The sequence below is a fragment of the Polistes dominula genome, unplaced genomic scaffold (genome assembly GCF_049000335.1).
Source record: "Polistes dominula isolate Pdom_NZ unplaced genomic scaffold, Pdom_raw_medaka contig_25, whole genome shotgun sequence".
In the NCBI taxonomy this organism is placed as follows: Eukaryota; Metazoa; Arthropoda; class Insecta; order Hymenoptera; family Vespidae; genus Polistes; species Polistes dominula.
This window is the reverse complement of record NW_028301094.1, coordinates 4,338,998-4,352,126: the sequence shown is the minus strand read 5'-3', so window position 1 is coordinate 4,352,126 and position 13,129 is coordinate 4,338,998. Positions and strand designations below refer to the sequence as shown.

General features: G+C 26.9%; 2 protein-coding genes across 2 annotated transcripts in view; one reads left to right on the top strand and one right to left on the bottom strand.

The window, feature by feature from the left end:
- Positions 1–1,536: 1,536 nt before the first annotated feature.
- Positions 1,537–9,936, top strand: GlyS (glycogen [starch] synthase). The gene is made up of 12 exons (XM_015315713.2): positions 1,537–2,158; positions 2,870–3,028; positions 3,137–3,321; positions 3,679–3,875; positions 3,971–4,163; positions 4,229–4,491; positions 4,583–4,793; positions 4,870–5,006; positions 5,087–5,219; positions 5,293–5,679; positions 5,761–5,970; positions 6,062–9,936. The coding sequence occupies exons 2-12, from the start codon at positions 2,890–2,892 to the stop codon at positions 6,089–6,091; spliced, it is 2,085 nt and encodes a 694-aa protein (XP_015171199.1). The 5' UTR covers positions 1,537–2,158; positions 2,870–2,889; the 3' UTR covers positions 6,092–9,936.
- Positions 8,889–13,129, bottom strand: part of Wdr62 (WD repeat domain 62) — a 132,621-nt gene continuing 128,380 nt past the window's right edge. Inside the window, exons 20-26 of the mRNA XM_089176528.1 lie at positions 12,913–13,047; positions 12,587–12,735; positions 12,289–12,493; positions 12,087–12,213; positions 11,806–11,999; positions 11,531–11,551; positions 8,889–10,647 (exon numbers count right to left, since the gene is read on the bottom strand). Coding sequence (XP_089032654.1) covers positions 10,268–10,647; positions 11,531–11,551; positions 11,806–11,999; positions 12,087–12,213; positions 12,289–12,493; positions 12,587–12,735; positions 12,913–13,047 — 1,211 coding nt within the window. The 3' untranslated portion in view covers positions 8,889–10,267. The remainder of the gene's footprint in view (positions 10,648–11,530; positions 11,552–11,805; positions 12,000–12,086; positions 12,214–12,288; positions 12,494–12,586; positions 12,736–12,912; positions 13,048–13,129) is intronic.

Genomic DNA, 13,129 nt, shown 5'->3' with positions numbered 1-13,129 from the left:
CGCCCTCATCACCAAATTACATTCCTTATGAAATGTAATATACGTAGAATAGAAACTTCATTGTCTGCGAACACAGCGCGCCACTTTCTAAACTAAAGTTTAAATATTTGTTATTTATTATCAAAGTATTATTATTAAAGTGTAAGATAGATTAATTTATAAAAGAATAACAAAATTTTTTAAATTGTATTAATTTTTTATGTTAATTATTATATAACTTTATTATTTTAGTTATTTTTAAAAACATTACATATATACATAACCTTGTTTTTTTTTAATGTATGCATTAATATAGCAAAGTATTTGTTTATACATTGAAAAGCTTACCAAAATAATATTATAATAGAATAAACAAATTTAAATATCATAACCTCAAAATAAGTTCTTTGTTAAAAAGAAACATAAATTTTGTGTAAACAGAAACATATTTAACTTGAAATATATATATTTAATTTATTTTTATTTTAAACAGTTTTCTTTTTGTTGAAAATATAAAAAATATAAAATTAAGAAATTAATAAAATAGAATACAATAAAATACAAATAAAAAGAGTGGAAAAGTAAATCAGGGAAATTATACTTATGAAATTTAATTTTAATCATTAAATCACTTTTAAATATTAACTTCTTTTATATTTAAATACATCTGGAAATTTTATTAAATCATAGAATTAGAATTGGTTCGTATACATTCAATAAAAATTTCATTACTTATAGAAAAGATATTTAATTGTAACTGAAAAGAGGTAATAATATATTGCTGTCAGCATTGGACAATACACTAAAAATATCTTGTCTATAATGTATGAAAGTAAGACATAAAATGGTAAATAAATATCATTAGGTTAAACATGAAGCATACTAATTGTATAGTTTATTTATAATAAGTTTTGAAGTTATTATAGACAATGTAATAGAATTTTGGAAATAAAAATCTACAGAAAGTATAAAGAAGACAATGTTTAAAAGAAAGCGAATCTTAATCGGTTATAGCCAAGAAAGTATAAAGAATGTTTATAACTATTTAAAATATTCAAGTATTATCAATTTCATTCAAGAATTAAGCCAATATATCATTTAAACAAAACAATAAGTACAAATTTATATTTAAAAAAATGAAAGAGATTGTAAAATTATCATCGTTAAAACATTATCGAAAAGTAAATGTGATGTAGGAAATATGAAATTGCAAATCATTATAACATATGAATGAAAAAATTATTATATACCAATGTAAATTTTTATGTGGATATTCATTTTCTTTTTTATCGGATCATCCCATTTTATACTGATATTTACACGGTTATAATAGAATTTATTTCGAGAACCTATTACAGATTATAAATATAAATTAGAGAATTACAAACTATTTTATACTACAATTTCGAAATCTAACTATTTATTTTTATCTCATACATTTTAAGTCAAAAAATATATCTTATCACAATTTGACGTATATATGAGGAATTTATATAATATTATTTACATGAGGTCTATGTACGAACGTAATCATTCAGGAAAAAAATGTAAAAAAATGTATGCAACATATATACATTTATTTAATAGTATTCGAGAAATAAAATAAATAATTTCAATAGATATTTTCATACATTTGTTGTTTTAATTAATGAATTAATTAATACATATGCACCACACTCACGTGTATTCTAAAGAGATAAAGAAAGAAAGAAAAAATGGATTAATATTTGGCGCTAAAATTAGTTATTTAAACTTTCAAGGGCGCAATTTGGCGTCACATCTTTCATGATCATCATCATCATCATCATCATCATAATACAAAGATAGCTCTCGTAGATAGTTATTTTCTACTATACCTATAAAGAATTTCGTAACGAGTGAAATATGATTAAAACGATTTAGTCGTTCGTAAAATAAAGTTAGTGAGTGATTTTGTGCCATCTATTCGTCAAGGAAGAGACCGAAGTGATCATGTTATCTTACATTTGTCGCTGTTCGTCTGCCTAAAGTACCGACGATCTTAAAGTCTCAAGCCCTTGTGACCTTTCCGTAGTCCGTGGTGACCTTCAAACGAATCCGAGCGTGAAAATCTGCGGCTCGTCGTCTATCTGACTGAGCTGCGAATGATAGAAAACTGATTTTTTTTCAATACTCGCGACGGAGGAAAGACAATCAAGCGGTAAGAAATCTAACAAATTTCAAACGTATTGTTGATTCTTTTATTTGAATTCCTTTTATATTTACATTATTTCGTTTTCTCAAGTGTTTATATACCGGTAAACATTTTTCATTAACGATTTATTTTCATTGAACTTTGAACTTAACCGATACCACACAAATACACATTATTTTATGAGCTTTTTCCTTATTTTTTCCTTTTTTAAATATTGATTTCATTCATTATTGAATTTTATTCTATAATGAATGAAAATAATCGAGGAATAAAGTCACAGTGGATAGATCTTGTTTTCTTTTAATTTTTTATTTTTTCTTCGACTTAAAATATTAATATTCCATCACGCGTATTAAATGATTGAATTAATTTTCAAACATTGTTTTTTAATTATACATTCATATAATTATATATACATTTATATTTCATTATGAATTAAAGCATTTAACCATGTCTTATAATCTGATATTCTTTTTTAAATAAACCTCAAATGTTTCAATTATAATAAAGAATCTTTTTCTTATGTAAACTAGTGAAAAATGGAGTGGTATAAATCAATCAAATTATTAATTAGTTCTTGCAAACAATTAAGATAATGAATTAAGGTAATGCAAATGATTGAAAATGGTTCAATAAGTGATTGAAAATGGATGAATAAGTATTGAATTTAAAAATAATGTTAAATATATTTAATGTTTATTTCCTTTTAAATTGCAGTGAAAAGATAAACTAGCAAAATGTCTAAAGAACGTGCTTCCAGAAGATTTTACCGTGTAGACAGTACCAATGATTTACTAGAATTCATGGACCGTGGCTATACGGCTCAGCATGAAAATCGTTGGTATTTTGAAGTTGCATGGGAGGCTGCTAACAAAGGTACAACTATTTACAATAAATATTGGTATTTGCAATAGCATATGCTGTTAGTGAACAGAATTTAATAATTCTTAGTATTATATTATTATATATATTTCTGTATTTCAGTTGGTGGCATTTATACGGTGATACGATCTAAAGCTTATGTATCTACCGAAGAAATGGGTGATCAGTATTGTCTTATTGGACCGTATAAAGAATTTACAGCCAGAACTGAAGTCGAAGAGGCAGATTTTCCTCATCATAATCCATTGAATCAAGCTGTACAAATTTTACGCGATCAAGGATTTAAAGTAAATGTTAACAAATTATAAACTTTTAGAAAATTTTAATTACTTAAATATTCTTAAATAATTTCTAAATAATAAAAAAATTATTAAAATATGTTAACAATGATTTGGATATAATACATTTGTTGCATTGATTAACGTGTTAGTTAAACACGCATGAGCATAATCATGATTTGGCTAAATACCAAAAAGATTACAAATATAAATCAAGGACTTGTCTTACGTATAATAGTTCCGTTAATAATTGTTCAATGTCTTTAACTAGATGCTTGCTTTAACTGTTCATTATTGTAGATTTGTGTATAATGATCATTCTATAGGGGATACTTAAATTATTTTAATATATAAACTTTTATTGAGGTTGTAACTGGAACATGGCTAGTTGATGGAAATCCTCAAATAATTTTATTTGATATTGGAAGTGCAGCATGGAAATTAGATGAATATAAACAAGAAATGTGGAATACGTGCAATCTTGGTATTCCTCATTTAGATATTGAAGCAAATGATGCAGTAATCCTTGGATATTTAGTTTGTCAATTTATTTCTGAATTCAGGTAAAACAAATTAGTTGATATACTTATTCTTTATAGGATTATCATTTTTGTATTAAGATTTATCTTTTTATATCGCATTTAATAAAATGTTTCAGAAAAGTAGCAGAACAATATTCTGTTACTCCACCTCGAGTAGTTGTACATTGTCATGAGTGGCAGGCAGGTGTTGGATTAATTGCATTAAGAACAAGACATGTTGATGTTGCGACTGTCTTTACAACACATGCTACACTCCTTGGAAGATATTTATGTGCAGGAAAGACTGATTTTTACAACAATTTAGATAAGGTAATTTATATAATATTTGTATATTATTAAATCAAATGAATAATATGTGTTTATTTTATTTATAGTTCAGTGTAGATGAGGAAGCTGGGAAACGTCAAATTTATCATAGATACTGCATGGAACGAGCGGCTACACATTTAGCACATACATTTACAACAGTATCAGATATTACAGGATTTGAAGCTGAACATTTACTCAAACGTAAACCTGATATTATTACACCAAATGGATTGAATGTTAAAAAGTTTGCAGCATTACACGAATTTCAAAATTTACACGCTGTCAGCAAAGAGAAGATACACGAATTTGTACGAGGTCATTTTTATGGGTATGTATTATTCGTTTTAATCGTTAATCACATTGTTATATTTGTTTTGCATTTTTATGCTTTATATGTATATATATGTATTTTTTTTCAGACATTATGATTTTGACTTGGATAAAACTTTATACTTTTTTATCGCAGGCCGTTATGAATTTGGAAATAAAGGAGCTGATATTTTTATAGAAGCTTTAGCAAGATTAAATCATTATTTAAAAACATCAAGACCAGATGTTACTGTAGTTGCATTTCTTATTTTTCCAGCGCGAACTAATAATTTTAATGTAGAATCGTTACGTGGTCATGCTGTAAGTAAGACTTATTACTTAGTAATAAAGATTGTAGACATTATTATAAAGTTCAATGATTAATTTTTATTATTAGGTAACCAAAGCATTAAGAGATACAATCACTGATATACAGCATAAAATGGGAAAAAGAATGTACGAATTATGTTTGTCAGGTCGTATGCCTGATGCACAAGACCTTCTTTTAAAAGATGATATTATAAAAATCAAGCGGTATGTGATATTTGGATAAATATATATTATTGATAACATACTGAGCATGCTTTTTATTATATTTAATAATTTTGTTGCAGATGTTTGTATGCTCTACAAAGAAATGGATTACCACCTGTTACTACACATAATGTTATAGATGATTGGAATGATCCAGTCTTAAATGCTATTAGAAGATGTAATCTTTTCAACACAGTTAATGACAGAGTGAAGGTAATATTAAAATAAAAATAATAAAGATAATAAAGGTAATAAAGATAATTAAACTAAATCGTCATTTTTATAGATAGTATTTCATCCTGAATTTTTATCCTCAACCAATCCATTGTTTGGATTAGATTATGAAGAATTTGTTCGTGGTTGTCATTTGGGAGTATTTCCATCTTATTACGAACCTTGGGGATATACTCCTGCCGAATGTACTGTCATGGGCATTCCTAGCATAACAACGAATTTATCTGGATTTGGATGTTTTATGCAAGAGCATATAGCTGATCCAATGAGTTATGGTATTTATATCGTAGATCGAAGATATATTAGTTTGGAAAATAGTGTTCAACAACTTGCACAATATATGTTCGATTTTGCTCGACTTAGTCGAAGACAACGTATCATTCAAAGAAATCGTACTGAGAGATTGAGTGATCTTCTTGATTGGAGAAATCTTGGTATTGTAAGTATATTGAATATTTGTATTTTTTTTGCAATTTTATAGAATACTGGAAAATGCTACATGTTTTATTCATAATTATAGTACTATCGTCAAGCTAGAATAAAGGCATTAACAACTGTTTATCCTGAACTTGCATCGGAGTATGCAGAAGGTGCAGTAGGCAGATTCAGTTACCCAAGACCAATCAGTGAACCACCTTCACCATCATCTTCAAGACATACTACTCCTGCAGCTTCTGTTCATGGTTCTGACGAAGAGGATGAGGAAGATGAAGTAGATGAAGAAAAAGAGGTAAATCTCGTAAAATATTAATTTTCAAAACTTTCCATGTATTTTAATGCAATATGTAATTAATGTCATTATTATTATCTTTTTTTTGTAGCTGGAAGAATTGCGCTCAAATGAAAAATAAATCTGAAAGTTATGATAGAATTGTATCCGGAATTGTGTGCATTCGAATATATAATATAATTTATGAAAATTTTTATATTAGAAATACCAAAATATTAATTATTATTAATTTTATAGGGAGCATCCATCATTGCCTCATTCCAACTATATTATTACTTGCTTTTTTTTCTCATTACCATTTACAGCATGTAAAAGATAAAATCGTGAAAAAAACAAGGATAAACGAAATATTGTTTTGAATTGAAAATTATGAACAGTAATTTATATTAATTAAAAAAAAAAATATTTTTTATTTCTTTGTAGACAATAATCTTTTTATTAGATTGCAGCATAATTTTTGTCGTATTTTTTTGATAAAATGAAAATAAATACAATTTGTAATATATTGGCAATTATGTCACTTATATATTAGTCTTCCATTTAATGGAGAAACTGCAAACAATTTTATCTTTTTATGAATGAAATACGACAGAAATAACACAATCACCTAATATTATCCACGTAAACGTCATCAATTGATAATCATGCGGAAAGTTCAATTTATTCAATAAGTACTTGTTACTAACTATTATATAAAACTGTCCTAATGTATGATTTAAATGAATAGTAATCATTGTTAACTATCTTCGTATATATGTTACCATGAAAGACCGAAATTGGAGAATATGTCAAGATTCATATAGTCGCTTGATGTATGTTCAAAATATTAGTGCATTAGAATATACTCAAATGTTTGTTCGGGTTTCACCATCATGTATTTGGTATGTGCTGATATTCACCATATGAATTTTGACATTTTGCAATTTCTGTCTCACGGTAATGTATACATACTTTATATCAGTAAATGTTAATTTGCTATATACTACTGTTACATATTCTCAGTCTCAACAATTCCGATTAATCGTTTTTATTATCATCTTAATTACAAGTTAACGTTTTAGAAAATTGATATTTAACTCACATTTATTACATGTTAAATAAAATATTATATTATGTTATAAATATGTTACTGATATATAGGAAAATTATATTTTTATCGTAATTGGCACTTAAATAAAATTTCTATAATTTTTAGTTTAAATTTTTGAATGTATTATTATTTTGTTTCATATATATATATATATATATATATGTATCAAGCTTTTATCTAATAGTATATATATATAATTTATAATGTTATAAATATAATTTTTTTTCCTTAGAAAAGCAACGAATTCAATGGAAAGAAAAAAAGAAAACAATAATTAAGTAAAACAAATTAATAGATCATTAATAGTTTAGATAATACACATTATTATATTATTAATTATTAATATAATATACAAAACAAAATGCTAAAAGATATTTATGAAGAATTGTTACATTTGGCATCTATATTTTTTATGAAATCATTTACTATTTACGGAGCTCAAATAAATATGTACATTTAAAAAAAATGGATAACCTATTATATATTCCATAATCTTACAACTTAATATAACGCACATAATATACAAAGCCACTGTAATTTTTTATTATGAAATGTTTTTGTAGATGATATAATATTAATGTAGCATGAGAGTGATAATTTGGAATGAAAAAACGTTCTTACATAATTTAATTAAATATGTCTAGATACGTTAAGAGATTCAGTACTTTGTTATTCAATTTGCATATGTGTCTCTTTTTATGCTTATGGTCTCATTTTCTAGCAATACATATTACAAAATGCTGATACCAGTTAAAAAACTTTATAAATACTAGTTTGTCCCTCATATGTGATTATGATTTTCTTTTTCAAGGAATATAAACCTTGTCTTGAAAATGTTTTTTCTACATTTGTTGAGATATTTTTAATGTTTAACTAATGAATTAAACCTCGAACAAATAAATAATTAAATTTCGTGTAAAACTAATGATTGATTAGCAGTGATGTTACCAAAGAAATTGATTATATAAAATATTTAAATACTACTTTTTTGTTGTTGTATAATATTAAAAAGCAGCATATTATTATATAGGAATCTGTCTTTATGTGTAATGTTGAATGAGATTTGTTAACCTAAATGGCACTTTTTATACATTACATACAACGTGAGAATGTTAAACAAGAGAAGAACTTATAATGTAAACAAAGAAGATAGTATGTTTCTGCAAATGTTAAAATCGTTAAATATTATACAATTCAGATATATTATTCCACAGTACAGTTCCGTCCGTACGAATATGATTATATTAAATAATCGTTTATCAATTATTATTATTATTCAATGTTGAAGGCTTCGCAAAGAGGCTTAGCCATGAAATTCAACCTTTTCTACTCACACATACATACATACTCATATATAGACGACGTCTAATGTATCTTTGAACTACATACAGAAATTGTACGAAATTTTACATAAGGAAATGCAAACATATTTATTCTCTTAACAATTTTGTCTATTCTGTTTATTTAATATTTTTCATAAAATATTTTTATTAAAATAATTCCCAAAGAGATTTGTAGAAGTCTTCAATTTTTATGATGGAATTATATAAAAAATAAATCAAATGTATGGATTAAAGATATTCTAGATTTAAACTAATGCACTTTAGAGAATTATATGAGAACTATTGTTTACAATTAGTTTTAATTTTGAAATACATATATTTATTGCTTTTTTAATTAGAAGTCTTCTACATTCTTTGCATATCTCTTATATTCACGTATGATTTACTTCCATAAGGTACAATAATCTAAGTATAGTTTGCAGGTCCTTATGATTTCATATCCGTGATGTCATTGATAAAAAATTTTGGACAAGTCTATTGCCAAATTCTAATTGAAATTTATAATGTTTTGGAGCTGTGAGAAATATTCTCAGGAATAATATGTTTACGTGGAAAAATATGCAAGTATAGGTCAATTCCTATGACAAAATATGCCATTATTATAAGGTAACATCAAATTGGTAGTTTGTGCAAATATCGATTGTAAATTTCATTTTTAATTCTACCAATTAAAGTAAAAATATTTCACTCATTTCTTTGTACAACTTTATATTAACAACTATAAACGTTTTCTTTTTCGACAAAAAGAGAAAATACAACACAAAAATGCATAAACTTCTACAAAGAAAATAATTAATATTTCAATAATTCTAAATAGCATTATTTGAAATATATAATCATATATTTGCACTCTACGCTTTTCTATATCTAGAAAGCCTGGTTATACTTAATGTAGTATTCAGTAACTAGGCGTTTTCTTATTTTCTGGCAAGTTTATATTGTATACTTTTTATTGATGACTGCCTAAAAGCTTTTTTTAAACATTTAGGAGAGGAAAAGATTTCCCTTTTTACCATAGGTACAGACAACCCCTTTGGTTACATAACAAGAATACTAATATTACGTTATAATACCATTCAATATTTGATAAATATACATATATGTATGTTTGTGGGGTACTATTCTAATAGTCTTTAGTTAATTGGCATTTCCCGGCATATGGCCTCGAGATAAAGTACGCACAAATTCGACACATTTGATTTTATAAATAGGATAAATAAATGTCCTGGAATATAACATATGATATTTTTTAGAGTTCATCCGGTTATTTTCACATGTTGCTTCCTTAGTATATTCAATTTGTATTGATTAATAACAAATACTACATTGAACGACGTTGAAGATATTTCTTCATTTTCAAGTTCGATCCATTATAGTGCTTAAGAATTAGTCGAAAATAATATATTTTGTGCTATCAAGTTTTTTCTTTTCTAATAACACTGTTCAGCAGTTAGTTATTACAAGTTAATTCCTATCAAGTCCCAAGGCTGCATTGCTGACAGTTCCATTGTTTTTTTTTTTTTTTTTTTTTTTTAAGAACTAAGTCTATATTAAATTCATTCGAAAAGTACTCACAAAGAATACAATGTACTAGGACAAATGGAAAAGGAACATATGTGTGCTTACGATATGCACTTGGGAGGATCTTGGCAACTGAAATACCGAAATCCCTCTTTATTTATTATTTTTTTGTCTTTTTTCTTTTCCTCCAGAAAAATATCCATATCCTGCACTTAGGAATGTGATCTATAATCGCCGAGAAAATACTTATTCACTCATCACAAACGTCCGTGCTTCGAACATGAATATGATCTATTTGCATTCATCAATTATCATCAGATGGACGGATTTTTAAAAATTATTTTTATGTATGGCTTGACTGTGTTCCTCCCATCCTTTGTTGCATCATATTTAAGAGCAATTCTGAGTACTGTTGCATCATATTCACTACCTTGCCTTGATCTTGGCCAGCAAGTAATTCTTGAAACTTTGCAGTTACTTCATTTGGGGCAACATTATTACTAGTTTCGTCGTTATGATTTTCAACGCCTGCCACGACTAGTCGTAAAGTACGCATTGTTTCATTGACAGAAGATTCAAGACCACGTAACATGGTATCCCTATCGATGGTTGCTCTTGATGGATCATCTTCATTGTCTATAGTTAGACGTTTATACAGTTGTACGACGTTGTCTGCTGTTCGTGTAAGCTCATCCGCAATCGTATTGCACAGTTGTGTTGACACTGTAAAGATGTAATGGCATTACAATTTTGTTTATTACACTTATCTAATATGCATTCACATGTTTAGTAAGATAAATGTTACATCCTTTTCAAATACATCATTTGAATAATTTTATTTATAAATGATTTAAAATGTAACGTTTATCTTTGATATTTAAACACAATAAATAGCATCGTGCAGCGTGCGGGTATATTGCTTCTAAAATCCGTATGAGACCATGCTATTATGATTGATACCTACAAATATGGAAAATGATTTTAGGAGGTCTCCTTTATTTCAGATATTTTTCATTTCTTTTCTATATAATGGTCTAATTTGTAATAATTATTAATATGATTATTAACATGATTTATTTATAACATAGCGAGGAATGACAGAATTTATTTTAAATGAAAAAAATTAGAGAAACACTATTCATAATTATATATAATATTTAAAGATAAAATGTTTATAATAAATTGAACCAAATTTTGGTAATGATCTGAAATTGATAAAACTCAATGAAAGATGAACAAATTTGATAATGAGGTAATACTAAACTAACAATAGGTCAAAGGTAAAGCTATTTATGAAAGAAGAAATAAATGAAATAGGTAGTAACATTCTTTAAAAATTAAATATAAATCTTCGTAATTTTTAAATAAGCTTCTATGACGCTAATGTGTTTAGCAAATATTATTATAAAATTGAAATGCAAGATATAGCAATTATATATACAGCAATCTGGACACTGGATCCTAATTTGTACTATGTTTAGATGTGACCTTGACGATAAAATATATTTTTTTTTCTGTCATAGCATGATCACTTACAAATTTTGAATACACTCATAGATTTATTATTTTCACAGGACAGCATTCTCAATAGAAGTCTTTAGTTTACCTAACGCTTTATCCGTGCCTACTGTAAGAGTAAAATTTATATTAGATCAAAATATATAAAATTTACGGAAAGAGTTTAAAATGGAATACCAATTATGTGTCCGGATTTGTAGCCACAGGAAATTTTAGTAAGATGAAAAATTTACAAACAATTTTTTTAATAATTCCTTGCAATCTTGCATGCTAAGACTGAGAAAGATGATTTAACCATGATAGTGATTTATGAATATAAGTACTGACATACTTATTTGTTCAGCCATCTCGTATAATACTTACATTCAGCACTGGCTACATCAATGGCACGGTCTGTATCTTTAACAGGTAATTCTTGAGGGCTCGGTTCTAACTGATTTCTGTTTGGTACTGATAATCTTGCACTGCTTTGACCCATTATGTTTCCATTTCCTCGACCATTTGTTATAACACCAGAAGATCCAGATCTTCTAACGCCAGTACCAGGAAGGCATAAACTAAAAAATAATGATTATATATGATACAATATTCGGACATCTGTGTATGTGTGTGTGTGTGAATTTTTATAATACAATATTATTTACCTAGCAGAGGAATGGTCGATACTAATACTTCTAGGCCTTGGAGGAAGAGCTGGCTTAACACCGTTTCCATTCGACGAAGTATCTTCTGAACTTGAATCTTCTTGATTACCAACTTGACTTAGATTTACTATTGTTTTATAAAATATAGAAATGAGTTTCTAAAATATAATAATAATAAAATTTTAATCAAATATATAATTACCGCTAGAGTAAGCTCCTTGCATACCCCGTCGCCTCAGAATAGAAGGAAGATTATTACTAGAAGAAGAATTAGATTTAATCTGATGATTAATCTTATTTTGGGAACTAATCGTTGGCCTCATCAAACCACTCATTCTATTATTTCCAGATTGATTGCTCCATCCTCTTCCTCCAACTGATACACCAGCATCAGATTCTGAATCACTCTGTTAATGAAATAAACAAATATTTACGGTAATATATTATTTTATGTAATAACATTATTATTTATTATTTTAGTTATTATATATTTAAAATACCTGATTTAATACACCGACGCTACTGCTTCTCGTCATGTGATTTGAATGATTTTTTGTTGCTGAATGTCTCGACTGATTACTAATATTTATATTTCCAGAATTACCTCTTGACGACGCATTTGTATTTTTAGTATTTACTTTTCCTGAAACTATTTTATTTAATTATATTATATTTATACCTTAAATAATAAAAAAGATCTTTGTATTCAATCACAGATTTAAATTAATTAAAATGCTTACTACACAAAATTAAATAATAAAACACTTATCTATTTAATATTGAAGCATGTAAAATGAAAATAAAATATGTTTTGTGGAAGGAATACCTTGTACAGGACCATGCAGTAATCTATTTGATGGGCTGACAGAAAGATCACTTAATGAACAGGCACGTCTCATGCCATTCCCTTCTTCTTCACTGTCAATAACTTTTGACGAGATTCGCCCCCCATTACTGCCAACTGTTGACAATGCGCACACACATGCACTAAACTACATTTTGTATATAATGCAAATGTAATATTTTGTACTAACAAATATGAT